This window comes from Podarcis bocagei (assembly GCF_964188305.1).
Source record: "Podarcis bocagei genome assembly, chromosome: 13".
NCBI lineage: Eukaryota > Metazoa > Chordata > Lepidosauria > Squamata > Lacertidae > Podarcis > Podarcis bocagei.
In genome coordinates this window covers 46,388,938-46,408,902 of record NC_138138.1, presented here as the reverse complement: position 1 = coordinate 46,408,902, position 19,965 = coordinate 46,388,938, and the positions used below count along the sequence as shown (strand labels likewise).

The 19,965-nt window shown below is 43.5% G+C and overlaps 1 protein-coding gene across 1 annotated transcript; it reads right to left on the bottom strand.

The window, feature by feature from the left end:
- Positions 1–1,686: 1,686 nt before the first annotated feature.
- Positions 1,687–19,142, bottom strand: LOC308570752 (vomeronasal type-2 receptor 26-like). The gene is made up of 5 exons (XM_081165668.1): positions 18,712–19,142; positions 15,715–16,602; positions 4,882–5,109; positions 3,985–4,050; positions 1,687–2,973 (listed from the first exon to the last, which is right to left on the bottom strand). Exons 1-5 carry the CDS (start codon positions 19,000–19,002, stop codon positions 1,993–1,995), a joined length of 2,454 nt encoding a protein of 817 aa, XP_081021794.1. The 5' UTR covers positions 19,003–19,142; the 3' UTR covers positions 1,687–1,992.
- Positions 19,143–19,965: the final 823 nt, after the last annotated feature.

Here is a 19,965-nt window from a genome sequence, read left to right as displayed (position 1 = left end):
TTAACTTGCACCCCTGCTCCAGATCAGTTCCTCTTGGATTCATACACAGCCACTTAATTTCCCCCTCTAAATAAATTAGGTCCAGTCCATTAGGTCCAGTCGTGACCAACTCTGGGGTTGCGGCTCTCATCTCGCTTTATTGGCCGAGGGAGCCGGCGTACAGCTTCCGGGTCATGTGACCAGCATGACTAAGCCGCTTTGGCGAACCAGAGCAGCGCACGGAAACGCCGTTTACCTTCCCGCCAGAGCGGTACCTATTTATCGACTTGCACTTTGACGTGCTTTCGAACTGCTAGGTTGGCAGGAGATAAATAAATTAATTTCCCCTTTAATCATGAAACTACCCAGACCCTGAGATTACCTTCTGAGGCCCTCCTTTGTGAGAGGTTTGGAGGGTGGCAACAGGAGAACGGGGGCTTCTCTGCAGTGGCTCCCTGTCTGTGGAATACTCTCCCCAGGGAAGTTCACCTGGCACCTTCAATATACACCTTTAGGTGCCTGGCAAAAACGTTCCTTTTTAACCAGGCCTTTGGTTGATCCAATTTACATCCTATTCCCTTTTAAAATGTGGTGGTTTTTTTGAAGGGGGGCTATTGGGTTGTTGCTTTTATTTTTATTAGGTATTTTGTGCTTTTATATCTTTATTTTATTCTGTGAACCGCCCTGAGACCCCTGTGTATAGGGCGGTATATAAATTCAATAAATAATAGCAATAATAATAATAATAATAATAATAATAATAATAATAATAATAATAATAATAATGAATCACCATATTTATTTCCCCAAACCACCTGTAGGCAACATACTATTAAATTAATTTATTTCCCCAAAATTTAATATATTCCCTACTTACTAAGATCACCCCTTTGTTTAATTTTATCTCAATTTTACCATCTGCCAAGAAACACCTGGGCCACTCAGAAAAACCTTACAGAGGGGGTGGGAAACTCATGGCCATGCTGGGCTTGATAGGAGATTCCTCATCCCTGGCCTATAGGCTTACTCTGAGCAATACCCCCAATTGCGGTCTGCGCCTCCTACCATCCTGGTTAGAGATCATTACTTCTGTACACGGAGCACAATCATAGCAGCAAGACTTCTCCCCCTCCTTCTTTGCCTTGCTATAACCTGGATGGTGGTCATCATTGCACACTGAAAGGGGCTGCACCTTTGCACAATGCAAGGATAGGAATGGTTCATCATCAGCTCAAGTTCTGGCACTGTTGATTTCCATAGACTTATGAAAAATAGAGACACACCTAGCACCCAGCTTCTGAATTGACTTAGACATTTTCAATGCTTTGCTGTCCAGTCTCAGCTATGCTAAAATTATGGGTCTTTCTCTTGTTTTCTATGGGCAGTTGGCACTTCTACTCCAGAAGGCACGCCCCCCCCAATGGAATCAAAAGTAACTAGGAAGTCTCAAATCCAGAAAGTGGATGTGTGACTCTATTTTTTTTAATTATTAAAAACAACCCAAATCTCTGTGTTGTTCTTCTTGCAGTTGTTTCAGTATTGATAAGTGGATCTTAACATTCATTGATTTGTGCCTTGCTTGGAAACTGATGCATTGGACAATGGACACAAGCTTTTTTGTTTTTTGTTGTAAACGCAGGAACAGAAATATTTGTTATGAAGATAATTTTTAGGACCTGCACCCCAAATTTAAATCAGATTCAACAGTTAGCCCTAAGAGAAAATGAAAATAACGCCAGAAATGTATAGAGATATACTTAGTCCGGATAGGTTTACTACATAAGTCAATGTATAGCAATAAAGAACAGAATATATCAGAACACCTTTCAGCATTCAGAGTTGAACTTTTGATCCCCTTGGCCACTAAAACAGCAACTATTTCATAATCACAAAACAAGAGAACAAAATCCTGAAATAGTATAATTCTATTGCACAGTTCCAGTATATTCACACCTCTTTTATAGTTCTATGCAGATACCAAGAATGTAATAAAACCACAGACTCTTCTATCATTTATGTCTTTCTCCGTATTAGATGTTCTCTGCTGTTCAGCTCAGGCCGCAACACAATAATGTAGCATTTGGGGGAAAAGATGCAGCCCAGCAGGCCAGCACTGGAAGCCAAGATGGAAAAGACTTCAACAGCCACCATATATTTTCCTCTTGTGCTCAGGTAAGTTGGGACAAAGGATACCCAAACACTGCAGAAGACCACCATGCTGAAGGTGATGAACTTGGCTTCATTGAAACTGTCAGGCAACTTCCTGGCTAGGAAGGCCACAATGAAGCTGACCGTGGCAAGGAAGGCCATGTAGCCCAAGACGCAATAGAACATGAGGACCAAGCCTTCGTTACACTGCAGGACTATTTCCTCTGTCATTGTGTGCATGTCTAAATCAGGGAATGGAGGAGAGGTTGCCAGCCACAGAGTGCAGATCCCTACTTGAATTTTGGAGCAAAAGAGGACAACGGAATAAGCCAGTCTTTTATCCACCCATTTCCTTATCCTGGATCCTGGTTTGGTAGCCATGAATGCCAAAACCACCGATATGGTTTTGGCCAAGATGCTGGAGAGGGCCACAGAGAAGACGATGCCAAAACTGGTTTGTCGGAGAAGGCAGGTCGCCTTATTAGGTTTTCCAATAAACAACAAAGAAGAGAGGAAACACATGAGGAGGGAGACAAGGAGAACATAGGTGAGACTTCTGTTGTTGGCCTTGACTATGGGAGTGTCCCGGTGCTTAAGGAAGATGCCAAAGACTAGAGCTGTGATCAGAGACAACAATAGTGCAGAGAAAGTTGAAATGATGGCCAAAGTTTCATCAAAGGCTAAGAAGTTTGGAATCTTAGGAATGCATTGATTCTTGCCATTGTTTGGATAGTGATCTTCTTGGCATACGAGACAGGTTTCCATTTCTGGACGGGAGGAAAGCAATGCGTCACAATCTGAACCAGTTACAGCTATTCTTAAAGACAACTTTTGTGAAGAGTCCACCTAGCCTAATATTTTTCTCCAGGGAGCCCTTCAAAACTTCATGCCTGAAACATTTTAAACAGTTAAGTCGTGTTATCAAATCTGGACTTTTGTATGTGAAGGACATATGTTCTTTTTAATTCTTGTTTGCCTCGTTCTTTTCCCACCCCTTTATCCTCATGAATCATTATAGCCAAGTACGTTTCCGAGCACAATTCAAAGTGTTGGTGTTGACCTTTAAAGCCCTAAACAGCCTCGGCCCAGTATACCTGAAGGAGCGTCTCCACCCCCATTGTTCTGCCCGGACGCTGAGGTCCAGCGCCGAGGGCCTTCTGGTGGTTCCCTCATTGCAAGAAGCAAAGCTACAGGGAACCAGGCAGAGGGCCTTCTCGGTAGTGGCGCCCGCCCTGTGGAATACCCTCCCATCAGATGTCAAAGCGATAAACAACTACCTGACATTCAGAATACATCTTAAGGCAGCCCTGTTCAGGGAAGTTTTTAATGTGTGACATTTTAGTGTATTTTTGGTCTCTGTGGAAGCCGCCCAGAGTGGCTGGGGAAACCCAGCCATATGGGCAGGGTACAAATAAATAATAATAATAATAATAATAATAATAATAATAATAATAATAATAATAAATAATTATTATTTGAGAGCCAACCCTGCTAATTTTGACAAGACTTTTCAGCTTCTCTCAATAAGTCTTGTTCTTAAAGGAGAATCACAATTTCTATTTCATCTCACTTGATGGCAGAATGTAGTAACTTCATTTCTTAAAAAACCATATTCTTCAAACTGGTTGAAACTTAAAATTGTATATGTATTATTTATAACCAATGGGAAAAAAAATGCATAATGCCATCATTAAATCCTTGCCCCGCTTTAATGAGAACAAAATTGCAAAAGAGCTCCTCAGAGATTACTGCAATGTATTGTACTGTTTGATATATCTTAACGTGGCATGCCCTACCCTTCTCATTTGAGACCATCCCATCTGGACATGGAACGCAATCATAGCAGCAAAATTTAACTCCTTCCTTCTTTTTCTTTCCATAACCAGAATGGCAGATGTCATTACATTCTGAAAGCGGTGGCACCTATTCAAATATATTTGAAGAGTTTAATATTCAGAGAACATCTAGGAGCGTTCATCTTACATCAGATAATCTACTAGTAAAGCGGAACACTAATCGTACAAAATACATTCTTCCTAATTGCACAGGTAGCACATTCAGGGCAACAATTACCTGCTGTATTAAACATCATCCAAACGGTAGAAGATTAGAATGTTAATACTTAGAATAACCAAGTAGGTTAGAATTCAATCTAATGCCATACCAAAACAGAAATTTTAATCTGTTTTAGTATTTTGACTTTGGTATGTTTTAAAGTAGCTACGTTTCCACCCTAGATTTTCTTGTTTGGTCTTCTTGTAAAGCACTTTGAGGTTTATGAAACAAACAGTTTATGAAACAAACAGTTTATGCAGTTTATGAAACAAACAAACCAATCAGCCAGCAAGCCAGCCTCAGGGATTTCACAGAAGAGAATGATGGACAACATCCTCTGACATTAATTGAGTTCTTGTTAGAGATGTTTTTTTTCTGGATGGTGCACTTTTAATATTGTTGCCATTTGTATATTTACTGGTAGAACTTTCAGTACTTCTTAAAGGACAATATCTTCTGCCAGGTGGCTTACAAACATATCTTCATATGAATGTTGGTACAGTGGTACCTCAGGTTACATGCGCTTCAGGTTACAGACTCCGCTAACCCAGAAATAGTACCTCAGGTTAAAAACTTTGCTTCAGGATAAGAAAAGAAATTAGCTAAAGAACAGGTTCAGGGTAAGAACGGACCTCCGGAACGAATTAACGGAACCTGAGGTACCACTGTATTGGAGAGAGTGTGCAGTTATTTCCTCACCTGAGTCAAGCCTCTTTGCCATTTGATTCTGTCCTCATCAATGGTGAGTTGTTTTCCAGGTGGTGCCTGAGGATCCAGCCTTCCCACTTTGACCCTGATGAAGGACTGATTTGGGAACGTGACCAAGTTTGTAATATCAAATTCAGCTACTAATTCTCCATGCTCATTAAATGTAATTTCATCTCCAGCGTTGTTGTTGAATGAGATCCTCTGCAGGAATGAATGGAGCTAGGTGGAGAGATATTAAAAATGTATCTGAAGTGCTGTGATATTCTTATTAAGATTGCTCCATAGCTTTCCTGGATGTATTTAAGCTCTTTTCCTTTATGAAGGAACACGCGTCCACTAGAACCAAACATTCTGCACCATTTACAACCGTTTGGCAAGTAGGAGGTGCTAATATGAGCTAACTGTACAGGCATGAGAAACCCCTTTTTTTTTTTACTATTTTAAGTGCTGCCTCTCTCACTGAGGAAGGGACTGACTGTGCTATTTAACAGCTAATTTATCAAAGTTTATTTTGTTAAGTACTCGCATCTAAAAGTATTTATTTACTTCCAGCTCACATAAAATATCAAAGCAGTGCACAGCATAAGATACCATCAATACTATACAAAAAGACACAAAATGACTGGTTCATCTAAAACTGAATGTGTCCCCCCCCCCGCCCGCTTTAATGTCTATATTTTATCTTCTTCAATTGCTTTTTTACTTTTCATATAAAGTATATATATAAACCTACATTCCTGTACCCGTGAAAATCTACGAAAGCAAATATCTCACCTCTACGGGGAGGAAACCTTCCAGCTGACAAGAACAAGAAGCCGAAGATGACGAGTGAGACCTCGTCGAAACGTCGCCTAGACACCCCAACTCTTACACGGGAAGACACCCGAAGACACCAAAACCTACATTCCTGTACCCGTGAAAATCTACGAAAGCAAATATCTCACCTCTACGGGGAGGAAACCTTCCAGCTGACAAGAACAAGAAGCCGAAGATGACGAGTGAGACCTCGTCGAAACGTCGCCTAGACACCCCAACTCTTACACGGGAAGACACCCGAAGACACCAAAACCTACATTCCTGTACCCGTGAAAATCTACGAAAGCAAATATCTCACCTCTACGGGGAGGAAACCTTCCAGCTGACAAGAACAAGAAGCCGAAGATGACGAGTGAGACCTCGTCGAAACGTCGCCTAGACACCCCAACTCTTACACGGGAAGACACCCGAAGACACCAAAACCTACATTCCTGTACCCGTGAAAATCTACGAAAGCAAATATCTCACCTCTACGGGGAGGAAACCTTCCAGCTGACAAGAACAAGAAGCCGAAGATGACGAGTGAGACCTCGTCGAAACGTCGCCTAGACACCCCAACTCTTACACGGGAAGACACCCGAAGACACCAAAACCTACATTCCTGTACCCGTGAAAATCTACGAAAGCAAATATCTCACCTCTACGGGGAGGAAACCTTCCAGCTGACAAGAACAAGAAGCCGAAGATGACGAGTGAGACCTCGTCGAAACGTCGCCTAGACACCCCAACTCTTACACGGGAAGACACCCGAAGACACCAAAACCTACATTCCTGTACCCGTGAAAATCTACGAAAGCAAATATCTCACCTCTACGGGGAGGAAACCTTCCAGCTGACAAGAACAAGAAGCCGAAGATGACGAGTGAGACCTCGTCGAAACGTCGCCTAGACACCCCAACTCTTACACGGGAAGACACCCGAAGACACCAAAACCTACATTCCTGTACCCGTGAAAATCTACGAAAGCAAATATCTCACCTCTACGGGGAGGAAACCTTCCAGCTGACAAGAACAAGAAGCCGAAGATGACGAGTGAGACCTCGTCGAAACGTCGCCTAGACACCCCAACTCTTACACGGGAAGACACCCGAAGACACCAAAACCTACATTCCTGTACCCGTGAAAATCTACGAAAGCAAATATCTCACCTCTACGGGGAGGAAACCTTCCAGCTGACAAGAACAAGAAGCCGAAGATGACGAGTGAGACCTCGTCGAAACGTCGCCTAGACACCCCAACTCTTACACGGGAAGACACCCGAAGACACCAAAACCTACATTCCTGTACCCGTGAAAATCTACGAAAGCAAATATCTCACCTCTACGGGGAGGAAACCTTCCAGCTGACAAGAACAAGAAGCCGAAGATGACGAGTGAGACCTCGTCGAAACGTCGCCTAGACACCCCAACTCTTACACGGGAAGACACCCGAAGACACCAAAACCTACATTCCTGTACCCGTGAAAATCTACGAAAGCAAATATCTCACCTCTACGGGGAGGAAACCTTCCAGCTGACAAGAACAAGAAGCCGAAGATGACGAGTGAGACCTCGTCGAAACGTCGCCTAGACACCCCAACTCTTACACGGGAAGACACCCGAAGACACCAAAACCTACATTCCTGTACCCGTGAAAATCTACGAAAGCAAATATCTCACCTCTACGGGGAGGAAACCTTCCAGCTGACAAGAACAAGAAGCCGAAGATGACGAGTGAGACCTCGTCGAAACGTCGCCTAGACACCCCAACTCTTACACGGGAAGACACCCGAAGACACCAAAACCTACATTCCTGTACCCGTGAAAATCTACGAAAGCAAATATCTCACCTCTACGGGGAGGAAACCTTCCAGCTGACAAGAACAAGAAGCCGAAGATGACGAGTGAGACCTCGTCGAAACGTCGCCTAGACACCCCAACTCTTACACGGGAAGACACCCGAAGACACCAAAACCTACATTCCTGTACCCGTGAAAATCTACGAAAGCAAATATCTCACCTCTACGGGGAGGAAACCTTCCAGCTGACAAGAACAAGAAGCCGAAGATGACGAGTGAGACCTCGTCGAAACGTCGCCTAGACACCCCAACTCTTACACGGGAAGACACCCGAAGACACCAAAACCTACATTCCTGTACCCGTGAAAATCTACGAAAGCAAATATCTCACCTCTACGGGGAGGAAACCTTCCAGCTGACAAGAACAAGAAGCCGAAGATGACGAGTGAGACCTCGTCGAAACGTCGCCTAGACACCCCAACTCTTACACGGGAAGACACCCGAAGACACCAAAACCTACATTCCTGTACCCGTGAAAATCTACGAAAGCAAATATCTCACCTCTACGGGGAGGAAACCTTCCAGCTGACAAGAACAAGAAGCCGAAGATGACGAGTGAGACCTCGTCGAAACGTCGCCTAGACACCCCAACTCTTACACGGGAAGACACCCGAAGACACCAAAACCTACATTCCTGTACCCGTGAAAATCTACGAAAGCAAATATCTCACCTCTACGGGGAGGAAACCTTCCAGCTGACAAGAACAAGAAGCCGAAGATGACGAGTGAGACCTCGTCGAAACGTCGCCTAGACACCCCAACTCTTACACGGGAAGACACCCGAAGACACCAAAACCTACATTCCTGTACCCGTGAAAATCTACGAAAGCAAATATCTCACCTCTACGGGGAGGAAACCTTCCAGCTGACAAGAACAAGAAGCCGAAGATGACGAGTGAGACCTCGTCGAAACGTCGCCTAGACACCCCAACTCTTACACGGGAAGACACCCGAAGACACCAAAACCTACATTCCTGTACCCGTGAAAATCTACGAAAGCAAATATCTCACCTCTACGGGGAGGAAACCTTCCAGCTGACAAGAACAAGAAGCCGAAGATGACGAGTGAGACCTCGTCGAAACGTCGCCTAGACACCCCAACTCTTACACGGGAAGACACCCGAAGACACCAAAACCTACATTCCTGTACCCGTGAAAATCTACGAAAGCAAATATCTCACCTCTACGGGGAGGAAACCTTCCAGCTGACAAGAACAAGAAGCCGAAGATGACGAGTGAGACCTCGTCGAAACGTCGCCTAGACACCCCAACTCTTACACGGGAAGACACCCGAAGACACCAAAACCTACATTCCTGTACCCGTGAAAATCTACGAAAGCAAATATCTCACCTCTACGGGGAGGAAACCTTCCAGCTGACAAGAACAAGAAGCCGAAGATGACGAGTGAGACCTCGTCGAAACGTCGCCTAGACACCCCAACTCTTACACGGGAAGACACCCGAAGACACCAAAACCTACATTCCTGTACCCGTGAAAATCTACGAAAGCAAATATCTCACCTCTACGGGGAGGAAACCTTCCAGCTGACAAGAACAAGAAGCCGAAGATGACGAGTGAGACCTCGTCGAAACGTCGCCTAGACACCCCAACTCTTACACGGGAAGACACCCGAAGACACCAAAACCTACATTCCTGTACCCGTGAAAATCTACGAAAGCAAATATCTCACCTCTACGGGGAGGAAACCTTCCAGCTGACAAGAACAAGAAGCCGAAGATGACGAGTGAGACCTCGTCGAAACGTCGCCTAGACACCCCAACTCTTACACGGGAAGACACCCGAAGACACCAAAACCTACATTCCTGTACCCGTGAAAATCTACGAAAGCAAATATCTCACCTCTACGGGGAGGAAACCTTCCAGCTGACAAGAACAAGAAGCCGAAGATGACGAGTGAGACCTCGTCGAAACGTCGCCTAGACACCCCAACTCTTACACGGGAAGACACCCGAAGACACCAAAACCTACATTCCTGTACCCGTGAAAATCTACGAAAGCAAATATCTCACCTCTACGGGGAGGAAACCTTCCAGCTGACAAGAACAAGAAGCCGAAGATGACGAGTGAGACCTCGTCGAAACGTCGCCTAGACACCCCAACTCTTACACGGGAAGACACCCGAAGACACCAAAACCTACATTCCTGTACCCGTGAAAATCTACGAAAGCATATATATATATATATATATATATATATATATATATATATATATATATATGGGACGTGGGTGGTGCTGTGGGTTAAACCACAGAGCCTAAGACTTGCCAATTAGAAGGTTGGCAGTTCGAATCCCCATGACGGGGTGAACTCCTGTTGCTCAGTCCCTGCTCCTGCCAACCTAGCAGTTTGAAAGCACGTCAAAGTGCAAGTAGATATATGGGTACTGCTCCGGCGGGAAGGTAATCGGTGTTTTCATGCACTACTCTGGTTTGCCAGAAGCGGCTTAGACATGCTGGCCACATGACACGGAAGCAGTACACCGGCTCCCTCGGCCAATAAAGCTAGATGAGCACCGCAACCCCAGAGTTGGTCACGACTGGACCTAATGGTCAGGGTCCCTTTACCTTTACACACACACACACACACACACACGAATGAAATGGTAAGAAAAGAAAATTATAAGAAAAAGAAAAGCAAACAACTGAATAGGCCAGTTGGCATAACAGAATGCTTTACAAAATTAACCATTGCCCTGCTAAATTCCAGAACGTGGCCAGGTTTTCTAGTGTAGCACCCTGCTTGTGGTTAACGCTTAGCTGGAATGAAATATTCAACGCAGCAACAGAGAAATTAAAATAATAATTTATTTGTCAGACAAATAAATAAGAGGCACAGTGGTATATGGTTACCAAGCTCTGGCCTGGCCTCCTGCCATTATGGCCAGCACTTATATTTCCTTAATCCACCCCCCTTTGCTCCTCCTGTGGCTGCCTCTGTTCAATCAGCCTGCTTGAATTTCCTATTGGCTGATTGCTATAACCAATTTTAAGATACACTCATATCCTCCTCCTGTCCTTATATGGAATACAAAGAGCTATATATTGTTACATCTATAAATGACAAATAAGTAGTAATATATCTTACATGTGTCTCAACAAAGAATCTTAATTACCAGCTCACCTCTTGCCCTCCTTGCCCTCCAAAACAGATGGTTAATAATTTTAAAATTTTATCTTGAACAGATGTCAGAGACCTTGGGTTCACATAAACATTGAAAGATCTCCTTCATTTGAAGGTTTCTAAACAAATGTCTGACAACTAATATATCAGGATAGCTCGGATGGCGTCTCATTTCTAGGAGGAAAACACTGTCAAGGTTCTCTAAAAACAGCTGGCCTTCTTGCCTGGCATGAAACATTTGAAAATCTAAGCCCATTTAATTTAGGAACCTGATCAAGATATAAGCCAATATAAGTCTTGATTAAAAATGCAGTCTATATTCAGATGCCACATTCCCCCCTTTCAAGCTCAAGGACCAAGCGTCCTTGATAGCTTGATCTTCCTGAGTTAAAGCTCTGTATAGGGCCATGACATGAGGTAGAGTTTCATTCGAAATCATCTTGCTAATTGTACTTCTAAAACATGAAATGATACATGGCATCATACATAAAACCATCACTACTGTCAAGAAAAACAAGCAAGACAATAATATCCCTTTGACATGTGCTATACTCTCCATCTTTGTGGCCAACACACAGATTGCCTCACCATTATCAGAAATGTTAAAGCAACAGGCATTCCCTGTCAAGTTCAAGACTCCACATAGGCCTCCCTGCTTGGCAAGTACATAATCCATTCCCATTTTCAGCTGCAAAATGGTGGCTCTACTTTCATCCAGCTGTTATGCAATAAGTCTCAAACTCTGGGCCGTTACATTGGTTACAAGTTCCACTACTGCTTGCAATCGAATTATTCTGTTTAGATTATAAATAGGATCCCGTGCCCCTTGTATGAGCTCACCAGGATTCCAGGAGGCAGGATCATAATAGGCTATAATGCGCTCTGGTGGCCAATCATCAGTACCGCTCCAACTTTGGGTACTTCCTCCTGCTATATGAGAAATATCAGCGTTTCTTCGTGTTCGCTTAGCTGAACTAGTGGGCATAATCCACATTGGTGGTAATACCCATCCCAGGAAACAAGTCCCACTCCATTTGGAAGGGAGTTTCTTGTATGCCCATTCTCCACATATCCACCACAACCATCGGGTCTGAGGGTTTTGGTATGTGGAGTACAGAAGGCGAAATAGCAAAAGAGGTAGAGAGTTCACAGTGCAGTATGTTAGATTGCCTTTCTCTGTCACAGTTATGTTCCATACCACTTTCCATGCATGAATAAAAGGAGGTGCACAGGGCAAGGTATTCCGAATTCGATAGGTAGTACCGTTTGCCCAGGTATGACTATTCTTAATATAATCCCAAGTATAGTGACAATGAGAAGAGCCTATCATGGTAGAATCAGCTGCATCTGATGATTTATGTACACAGAATTCCCCTTGTACAGGTATAACTCGTAATGTTTAGTTGAGTTCCATCCGAGGAAATTCTGTACTTCTGCTTGGTGTGGCATTTCGCTTACCATACCAATGGCATCTAATGGTATCGGTAATAAGGGCATACCTCCCTCTGAATCATCTGGCCCAAGAGAGCAAACAAGGCAATTGGTCCTATTTGCAACATTGCCTACCATTTCAGCTAAACCTACCCACATATTGTGGTCATAGCGGAATCCATATTTAGCAAATTTGGTCAGATTCAAGGACTCTTCCCCTTCCCAAGGGATCAGGATTAATAATAAAATCATGTTGATGTCTAGCATATGCATTCCTTCCACAAAAGATTACCTTATTGTGATAGCATAAATATTAGTCCCAATATAATTCCCCCAGTGACAGAAATGGGGAACCACCAAGACCAAAACATATATCCCAAGGATCCCCAATGTGTAATATCTCTGATAATTGTTCCACAAGGGGGCAGTCAATCAATTGTATAAGAGAATCTTCCCGCTCACAGTCACTGGTTCAGACGCTCCTCAAGCTTCAGGCGTGCGCAGGTCAGCCAGCTTCCAGGGTGTGGCTGCAGCAGGCCGGTCGTCTAATGTTGCCCGTGACCTAGCCCGTTCCCCGTAGGGCTAGATACAGGGGTTTTTGGAGAGAGTCAGTTTAAGAGGATTAGAGGGGTCACCTTTGCATGTCCAACTGCCTTCGGACTTCTTCAAACGGGAGTGATGAATCCAGGGGGGTCACCTCAGCTACCTTCACCGCTGTTGGAGTAGAGAGCAAGACGGTGTAAGGTCCACGCCACTTAGGTGCAAGTGGATCACGTTTCCACTCTTTCACCCATATGCTATGCCAGCCTGAAGCTGATGAATCGGCACGGCAATGCTGCACTGCGTGCGCTCGAGGGCCCACCTGTTAAGATAAAAAACAAACAAACAAACACGGGAGAGAGACAAAAACACGGGAGAGAGATTGCACTTGTCCCTGTGTCACATGGTCTCTTATTTGTTTGAGGTCAGTTGGACTATCCTGAACAAAGGAGGGCGGCCTCCCATACAGGAGCTCAAAAGGTGACAACTTAAGTCTTTTTTTTGTGGGTGTGCACCGAACACGAAACAGTGTTATGGGTAACACGTCTACCCTCCTGAGACTTTAGACATATTAGTGGGCTTCTGGCATGCCCTGCAGATACCTTGCACAAGCGTCTGGCGGTAGGTGGTAAGCCTGGCCAGGTGAATTGCATTGTTTGGATCCCAATTAGGATCTTCCAAGGGAAAGTTGTCCTGGAGATGACGGTCAATATTATAAATATTTCCCACTCTGGCCTGCTCACGCACATATATCTGTGCCTTTTCAATTATGTCTCTCCTTTCCTCAGTGGTGAAGAGAGTATTCAGGAGCTGGCGACAATCTGTCCAAGTAGGACTATGAGTATTTACTATTGAAGTCACCAAGTCCATCATAGCCTGAGGTTTTTCTGCGGAAGATGGGGTGTTTTCCAATTCATCAGATCCGTAGTTGTGAATGGAATGTACTGGAGGATCGAAGTTCGAGGTGGCCGTGGTCTGGTTGCCCATTAACCAGCACAGGCTCCTCAAGTGCATCAAATACTCTTCTGAGAGGGGCTACTACGTGATCTTTCTCTTCGCTTTGCTCTAGGGGCCTCAAATCATAGGGGATGGTATCTGTCCCAAGGCGTTCTTTTAGCAACTTTATACGCCTGGCTGTATTGCTTGCTGACCGATTAAGGTCTCCCTGTAACTTCTGTAATAATTCTCTAGGACTTGGATGTACAGGGGTTTGGGGTGGGCAATTAGTTGTTCCACTAAAGGAGACTGTAGATGGAGTTCTACTGGGACTCACAGGTGGAATAACCACTTCTGCTTGGGCTTCATTATAGGACTCCAATGCCTCCTGAAGATATTTATCATAATCTATCAAGGAATCAAGTTCTGTGACTCCACCCCCATTATTCATTCCACTTTCTTGCCTTGGGGTTACAACTGGTGGAGTGTTTGGATTTATTTGGCAAGATTCCTTTCCTAGCTTCGGCTTTTACAGCCAATAATTTGCATCGTTGGACTTTGCATTCCCTTATCCATGGAGGATTTTTATTTAATGTGCTCAGCCAAGAATCTATGTATGAAAATTGTTCTGGGCACCCTCCAGTCTCTTTGGCGATGTTAGACCAAAGTTTGCTTACTAAATTTATATCAAAGGTTCCTTGAGATGGCCATTCAATATTTTGATTCGGCCACTCTAATTCACATAACGTTCTCAGGTGCTCTGGCGTCAGTTTGACTCCATATGCCCCTGAGAAGGCTTTCTTAAAATTATTTAACATACATTCAAAAGGTGTATTTCCCCCCTTTGAACCCCCAACTCCCATTGTATGGCCCTGTGAAGTATCCACTCAGTCACTCACACACACACCTTACTGGGAAACGAAGTAGTACTCACTCCACACTTAGGTCAGCTACACATTGTACTTTCTCACACATGCAATGCGCCAGATACTTCACCACACACTACCTCCCATTCTTCCCTTTTCCCCCACCAGACCACCATCTGATATACCCAGCCACCTAGCGTACTCAGTTCCCCTTTACTGAGACGCAGAAGTTTGATCAGGACTTCTCTTCCTCCCAATTAATTGGAGGGCCAAAACCCCTTAGTGCACTTACCCTTAGCTGGTTCCCTGTTTATTTCTCTGGTCCCCCCCGGTCCGTCGCCGTCGGTGGGCAGGGTATCAGACAGACGAGACTGCTGCGTTCCCCTGGAAAAAATTTTCCAGTGCGCGCTTGGGTAGGCAATCAGTTGTCCTCTCTCTTGTACCCCGTCCAGTGAGGCGAAGGCGCTGCGTTCCAGCAGACCACTTATCCGAGTCGCAGGCACCATAAAATGTAGCACCCTGCTTGTGGTTAACGCTTAGCTGGAATGAAATATTCAACGCAGCAACAGAGAAATTAAAATAATAATTTATTTGTCAGACAAATAAATAAGAGGCACAGTGGTATATGGTTACCAAGCTCTGGCCTGGCCTCCTGCCATTATGGCCAGCACTTATATTTCCTTAATCCACCCCCCTTTGCTCCTCCTGTGGCTGCCTCTGTTCAATCAGCCTGCTTGAATTTCCTATTGGCTGATTGCTATAACCAATTTTAAGATACACTCATATCCTCCTCCTGTCCTTATATGGAATACAAAGAGCTATATATTGTTACATCTATAAATGACAAATAAGTAGTAATATATCTTACATGTGTCTCAACAAAGAATCTTAATTACCAGCTCACCTCTTGCCCTCCTTGCCCTCCAAAACAGATGGTTAATAATTTTAAAATTTTATCTTGAACAGATGTCAGAGACCTTGGGTTCACATAAACATTGAAAGATCTCCTTCATTTGAAGGTTTCTAAACAAATGTCTGACAACTAATATATCAGGATAGCTCGGATGGCGTCTCATTTCTAGGAGGAAAACACTGTCAAGGTTCTCTAAAAACAGCTGGCCTTCTTGCCTGGCATGAAACATTTGAAAATCTAAGCCCATTTAATTTAGGAACCTGATCAAGATATAAGCCAATATAAGTCTTGATTAAAAATGCAGTCTATATTCAGATGCCACACTAGAGGAAAAGAACACCACCTGCCAAGGTTTCACATTTTGAGGAGATGGCATATCCGCAAGCACCCTTCTTCTGTGGTTGGATCCAGCTGACTGCATAGCATGCAAAGCATGTGCCAAAGCATAGACAGCATTATAGATACTGTAGCTGTGGCCAGTCATGCTCATCTCAAAATATGGAGAAGGGATGCTCTCCAGAATCTCCTCTCCAGTACACACTTTATCAGCGTTCATTGTCTCCGTGGAGTTTGAAACTGAACAAGTGAATGCTTGTTGCCAGAAACTATTTATGAAACCATCTCCATCTGTCCAACCAGGTTTTACATTTTGAATAAATTTTTGGAAGTCTGCAAGCTCCTTTGAGTGAATTGTGAAAGAGATAGCACCGTGGAATATTTGTATATCAGTCCCAAGAGTTTTCTGAATGCTGTGTAATGCAAAATCAATTTGGGCTGTTGTAATCCATACTTTTACTTCAGAGGATTTCTTATATTGAGGAAATAGCCACTGAAACATCTTCAATGCCTTTATAGTACTTGCCAACCATAAAATCGTCCCAGTTTTTCCGTATATAACAATTGCCTTGGCTTTGCTTGTCAAAAAAGCTGATGATAAAATTTTTGTATCTTTCATCAAATCAAATACGTCACCAGTGAAACGCAGATTGTTTACAACTCTTTCTGTGAATGCTGAACAGATCCCATTCTCAAAAAGCATTGGCTCTATGATCTGCAAGAAATGTTCTCCACCTTCATTATTCATAGTGACGAGCCCAACCCATTTCCATCTGAAATGCAGAAGTAGTTGAATAATTCCCTGGTACTGAAGGGCTTCATTGGGGACCATGCGGTAAAAGGATGGGAACTTAATTAGATTATTTGCTTGTGATTCAAATGAACCATATGAAATCTGAAAAAAAGGCAAACATGTAAGAATGGGAACAAGAATGTGGATCACATTGCCATTTAACTGAATATTTTTTCACAGCGCAATTGTATATACTCCACAATTTTTTTGAGAGCAATGCCCCCTCTGCTTGCACACAAATACACAAACACATATAGTCTTGCTCAACTGTTTCTGAATATATTGATTCCTATTACATTCATGTAGTTGTTTTTTTAAAATATATATATATTACTGTTTCACCATAAGGAGCCCAGGATAATGCACAATGAAATGCCAGTAAAATATAAAAACACCATAGCATTTACAGCAAATATTAAAACATCTAAAACCATCAAAACCAGAGGTCAGCAACCTTTTTCAGCAGGGGGCTGGTCCACCGTCCCTCAGACCATGTGGTGGGCTGGACTATATATATATATATATATATATATATATATATATATATATATATAATGAACGAATTCCTATGCCCCACAAATAACCCAGAGATGCATTTTAAATAAAAGCACACATTCTACTCATGTAAAAACACCAGGCAGGCCCCACAAATAACCCAGAGATGCATTTTAAATAAAAGGACACATTCTAATCATGTAAAAACACGCTGATTCCTGGATCATCCACAGGCCGGATTGAGAAGGCGATTGGGCCGCATCCGGCCCCCGGGCCTTAGGTTGTCTACCCCGGTCAAAAATCATTCAAGCAATGTAGCACAACAGTACAATAGCAGTACTGCTGGATTATTATTATTATTATTATTATTATTATTATTAATTTATACCCCACCCATCAGGCTGGGTTTCCCCAGCCACACTCTGGGCGGCTTCCAACAAAAGATTAAAAATACATTAAAACATCAGTCATTAAAAACTTCCCTTAACAGGGCTGCCTTCAGTGCCAGATCTGTCTCCCCAGTGCCAGAACTACAACAAACAATTTTTTGATTGACTCCTGAACGTGAAGAATGTGGGGAAACTTCCTAGTTTCCCAGGGAGGGATTTTCACAATTGGGACACCAACCCTGGAAAAGCCCTGGTCCTTGTTATCACCTATTGGCTATGACGTTTGGTAGGACATTAAGCATGACTCCCCCATCTGATCTCAAACCATAGAATCATGGATCAGTGGGTATTAAGGAAAGTACTCCTTAGTTAATGGGTCCTGAACTGCTCGGGGCTTTGTAAGTTAGCATCAACATAGTAGTAGTAGTAGTAATAATAATAATAATAATAATAATAATAATTTTTTATTTATACACCACCCTCACTGGCCAAGGCGGCTAACACTGAATATAAATACAGTAAAAAAATTAAAAACAAAACAAAACCCAAAACCCCCCACAGTTGATTAAAATATAAGTTAGAATACAGTTTAAAATGCAGCTTAAAATGCAGCCTCGTTTTAGTGGTAGCCTATAGATCAAAGACATAAGGGGGAAGAAAACGTCAAATATTCACCAGGGCCAACTATCCATGCTGGTCCTACATGGGCCAGCAAACAGAGCCGAGGGAAAATATATATACAAATCCCATATAAGGGGTTCCATAAAATAAAATAATAATAATAAACAAACAAACAAATAAATAAATAAATAAATGAGAGTTGGGGTTAGACTGAAACCAGCCCAAAGGCCAGGCGGAACAGCTCTGTCTTGCAGGCCCTGTGGAAAGGTGTCAAATCCCACAGGGCCGTGATCTCCTGCGGTAGGGCATTCCACCAGGCCGGGGCCAGAGCTGAAAATGCCCTGGCCCTGGTTGAAGCCAATCTAACCTCCTTGGGGCTCGGGACCTCCCAAGTGTTGTTATTTATGGACCTTAAGGTCCTCTGCGGGGCATACCAGGAGAGGCGGTCCCGTAGGTATGATCCCACCTAGCAGTCCCATTTAGCAACCTGTCACCTTCAGAATAATCTTTCAACACATATTCTTGAGATCCTCACCCTTTTCATACACATTGTATTATATTCCCCAGACATTTCCCATATATTTCAGCTCCTTTTGCTTTTGCCCAGGGCATCGTTCCATATTTATGAATCAACAAATTCCTGCTGGAAAGAAAGAAGAATGGATTGCAGTGCCAAGTCTCTCTGTCTCTGATGCTCAGGTCTTACCTGTGGAATCTTGTACAGACCCAATATGTCTGCCATGCATGAAGTGGTATCAGAACTCAGTCCCCCAATGACTCCTATTACATTTTTCTGGATGCCGCATTGGTAGTTGGGGACAAAGTAATTTGTATTAAAGAGCAGGTCCAGAGTGGCCCTGTAGGTCATCCTTGAATCAGTATAGCTGTCATAGATGTGGAACCCAAGAGTGACATTGGGTAGGATCCTGGGATTCTCATTGATCTCATCAACAGCAAAGACCAAGACCAAGATGTGCTGGTAGAATTTTGTCAGCATTCTGCAAATAAAACGACTTGCTATTTGATGGGAAGATAAGACCAAGTTTCATAAAAAACATTGTTGTCTCCATTTATACACCGCCCACAACTGAGTCCCACATCCATCTGTGTTGTAATTGAGGTGATGCAAAGCATATTTCAGGCTGATTGCTAAAAGGAAGACTTGTAGTAAAATAGCTGTGATTCCTTGTATTTTTTTGGTTTTATTCGAATTTTATTTACAACATAACATAACCCCCCCAATACACAAATCCACCCTCATTAAACGTGAACATAACATACAATGAGCATAACATACAACAATACAAACAACTAAATAAAAGACTTCCTTTATCCTGTATCTGGCCTCCTTATTTGCTTCTTATAAACTGTTTCCTTTATAAATAATTATTAAGATTTTTCTAATTATAACTTAATGTCAGGGAACTGACATCGGAGCTAGAGGCGAAGGGAAGGCTCTCAAATGATGCTGGAGAAGGGCCCAGCAGGGAGAGAGGCAGCTCCGCAGATGGGGAAGCAAATCAGCGCAACACCAGGGATATAGAGGGGCTGATGGGGGAATCGGCGAGAGGGCTCCAGGACTCTTCACCGGACACCAGCGGGGAGAGCATGGGTCCTCCGCTACCCATGCCCACGCTGCGCAGAAGACTTCCGCGCAGAGAGAGTAGGAGGAGACTGGGTGTCAAACAACTTTTATGTTGGAAAAGATTTAAGAAACGCCCACTGACGGATTCTGCTAGCGACTGAGACAGCCACGAATTGAAGGGCTGTCCAGACAGAAAGGTTTAACAAGGCAACATAACCAGGAGAGGCGGCAACTTACGCACGAGCAACCCCATACCCATTACACTTAAATATCCACAAAGTCTGCAGACATTAATCGAAACAAGTCCAGGTATGTATTTTAGGGCACTGTTTTGTGAAGTATTCTCTGCATTTCCCCCATGCTTTTTGAAACTCT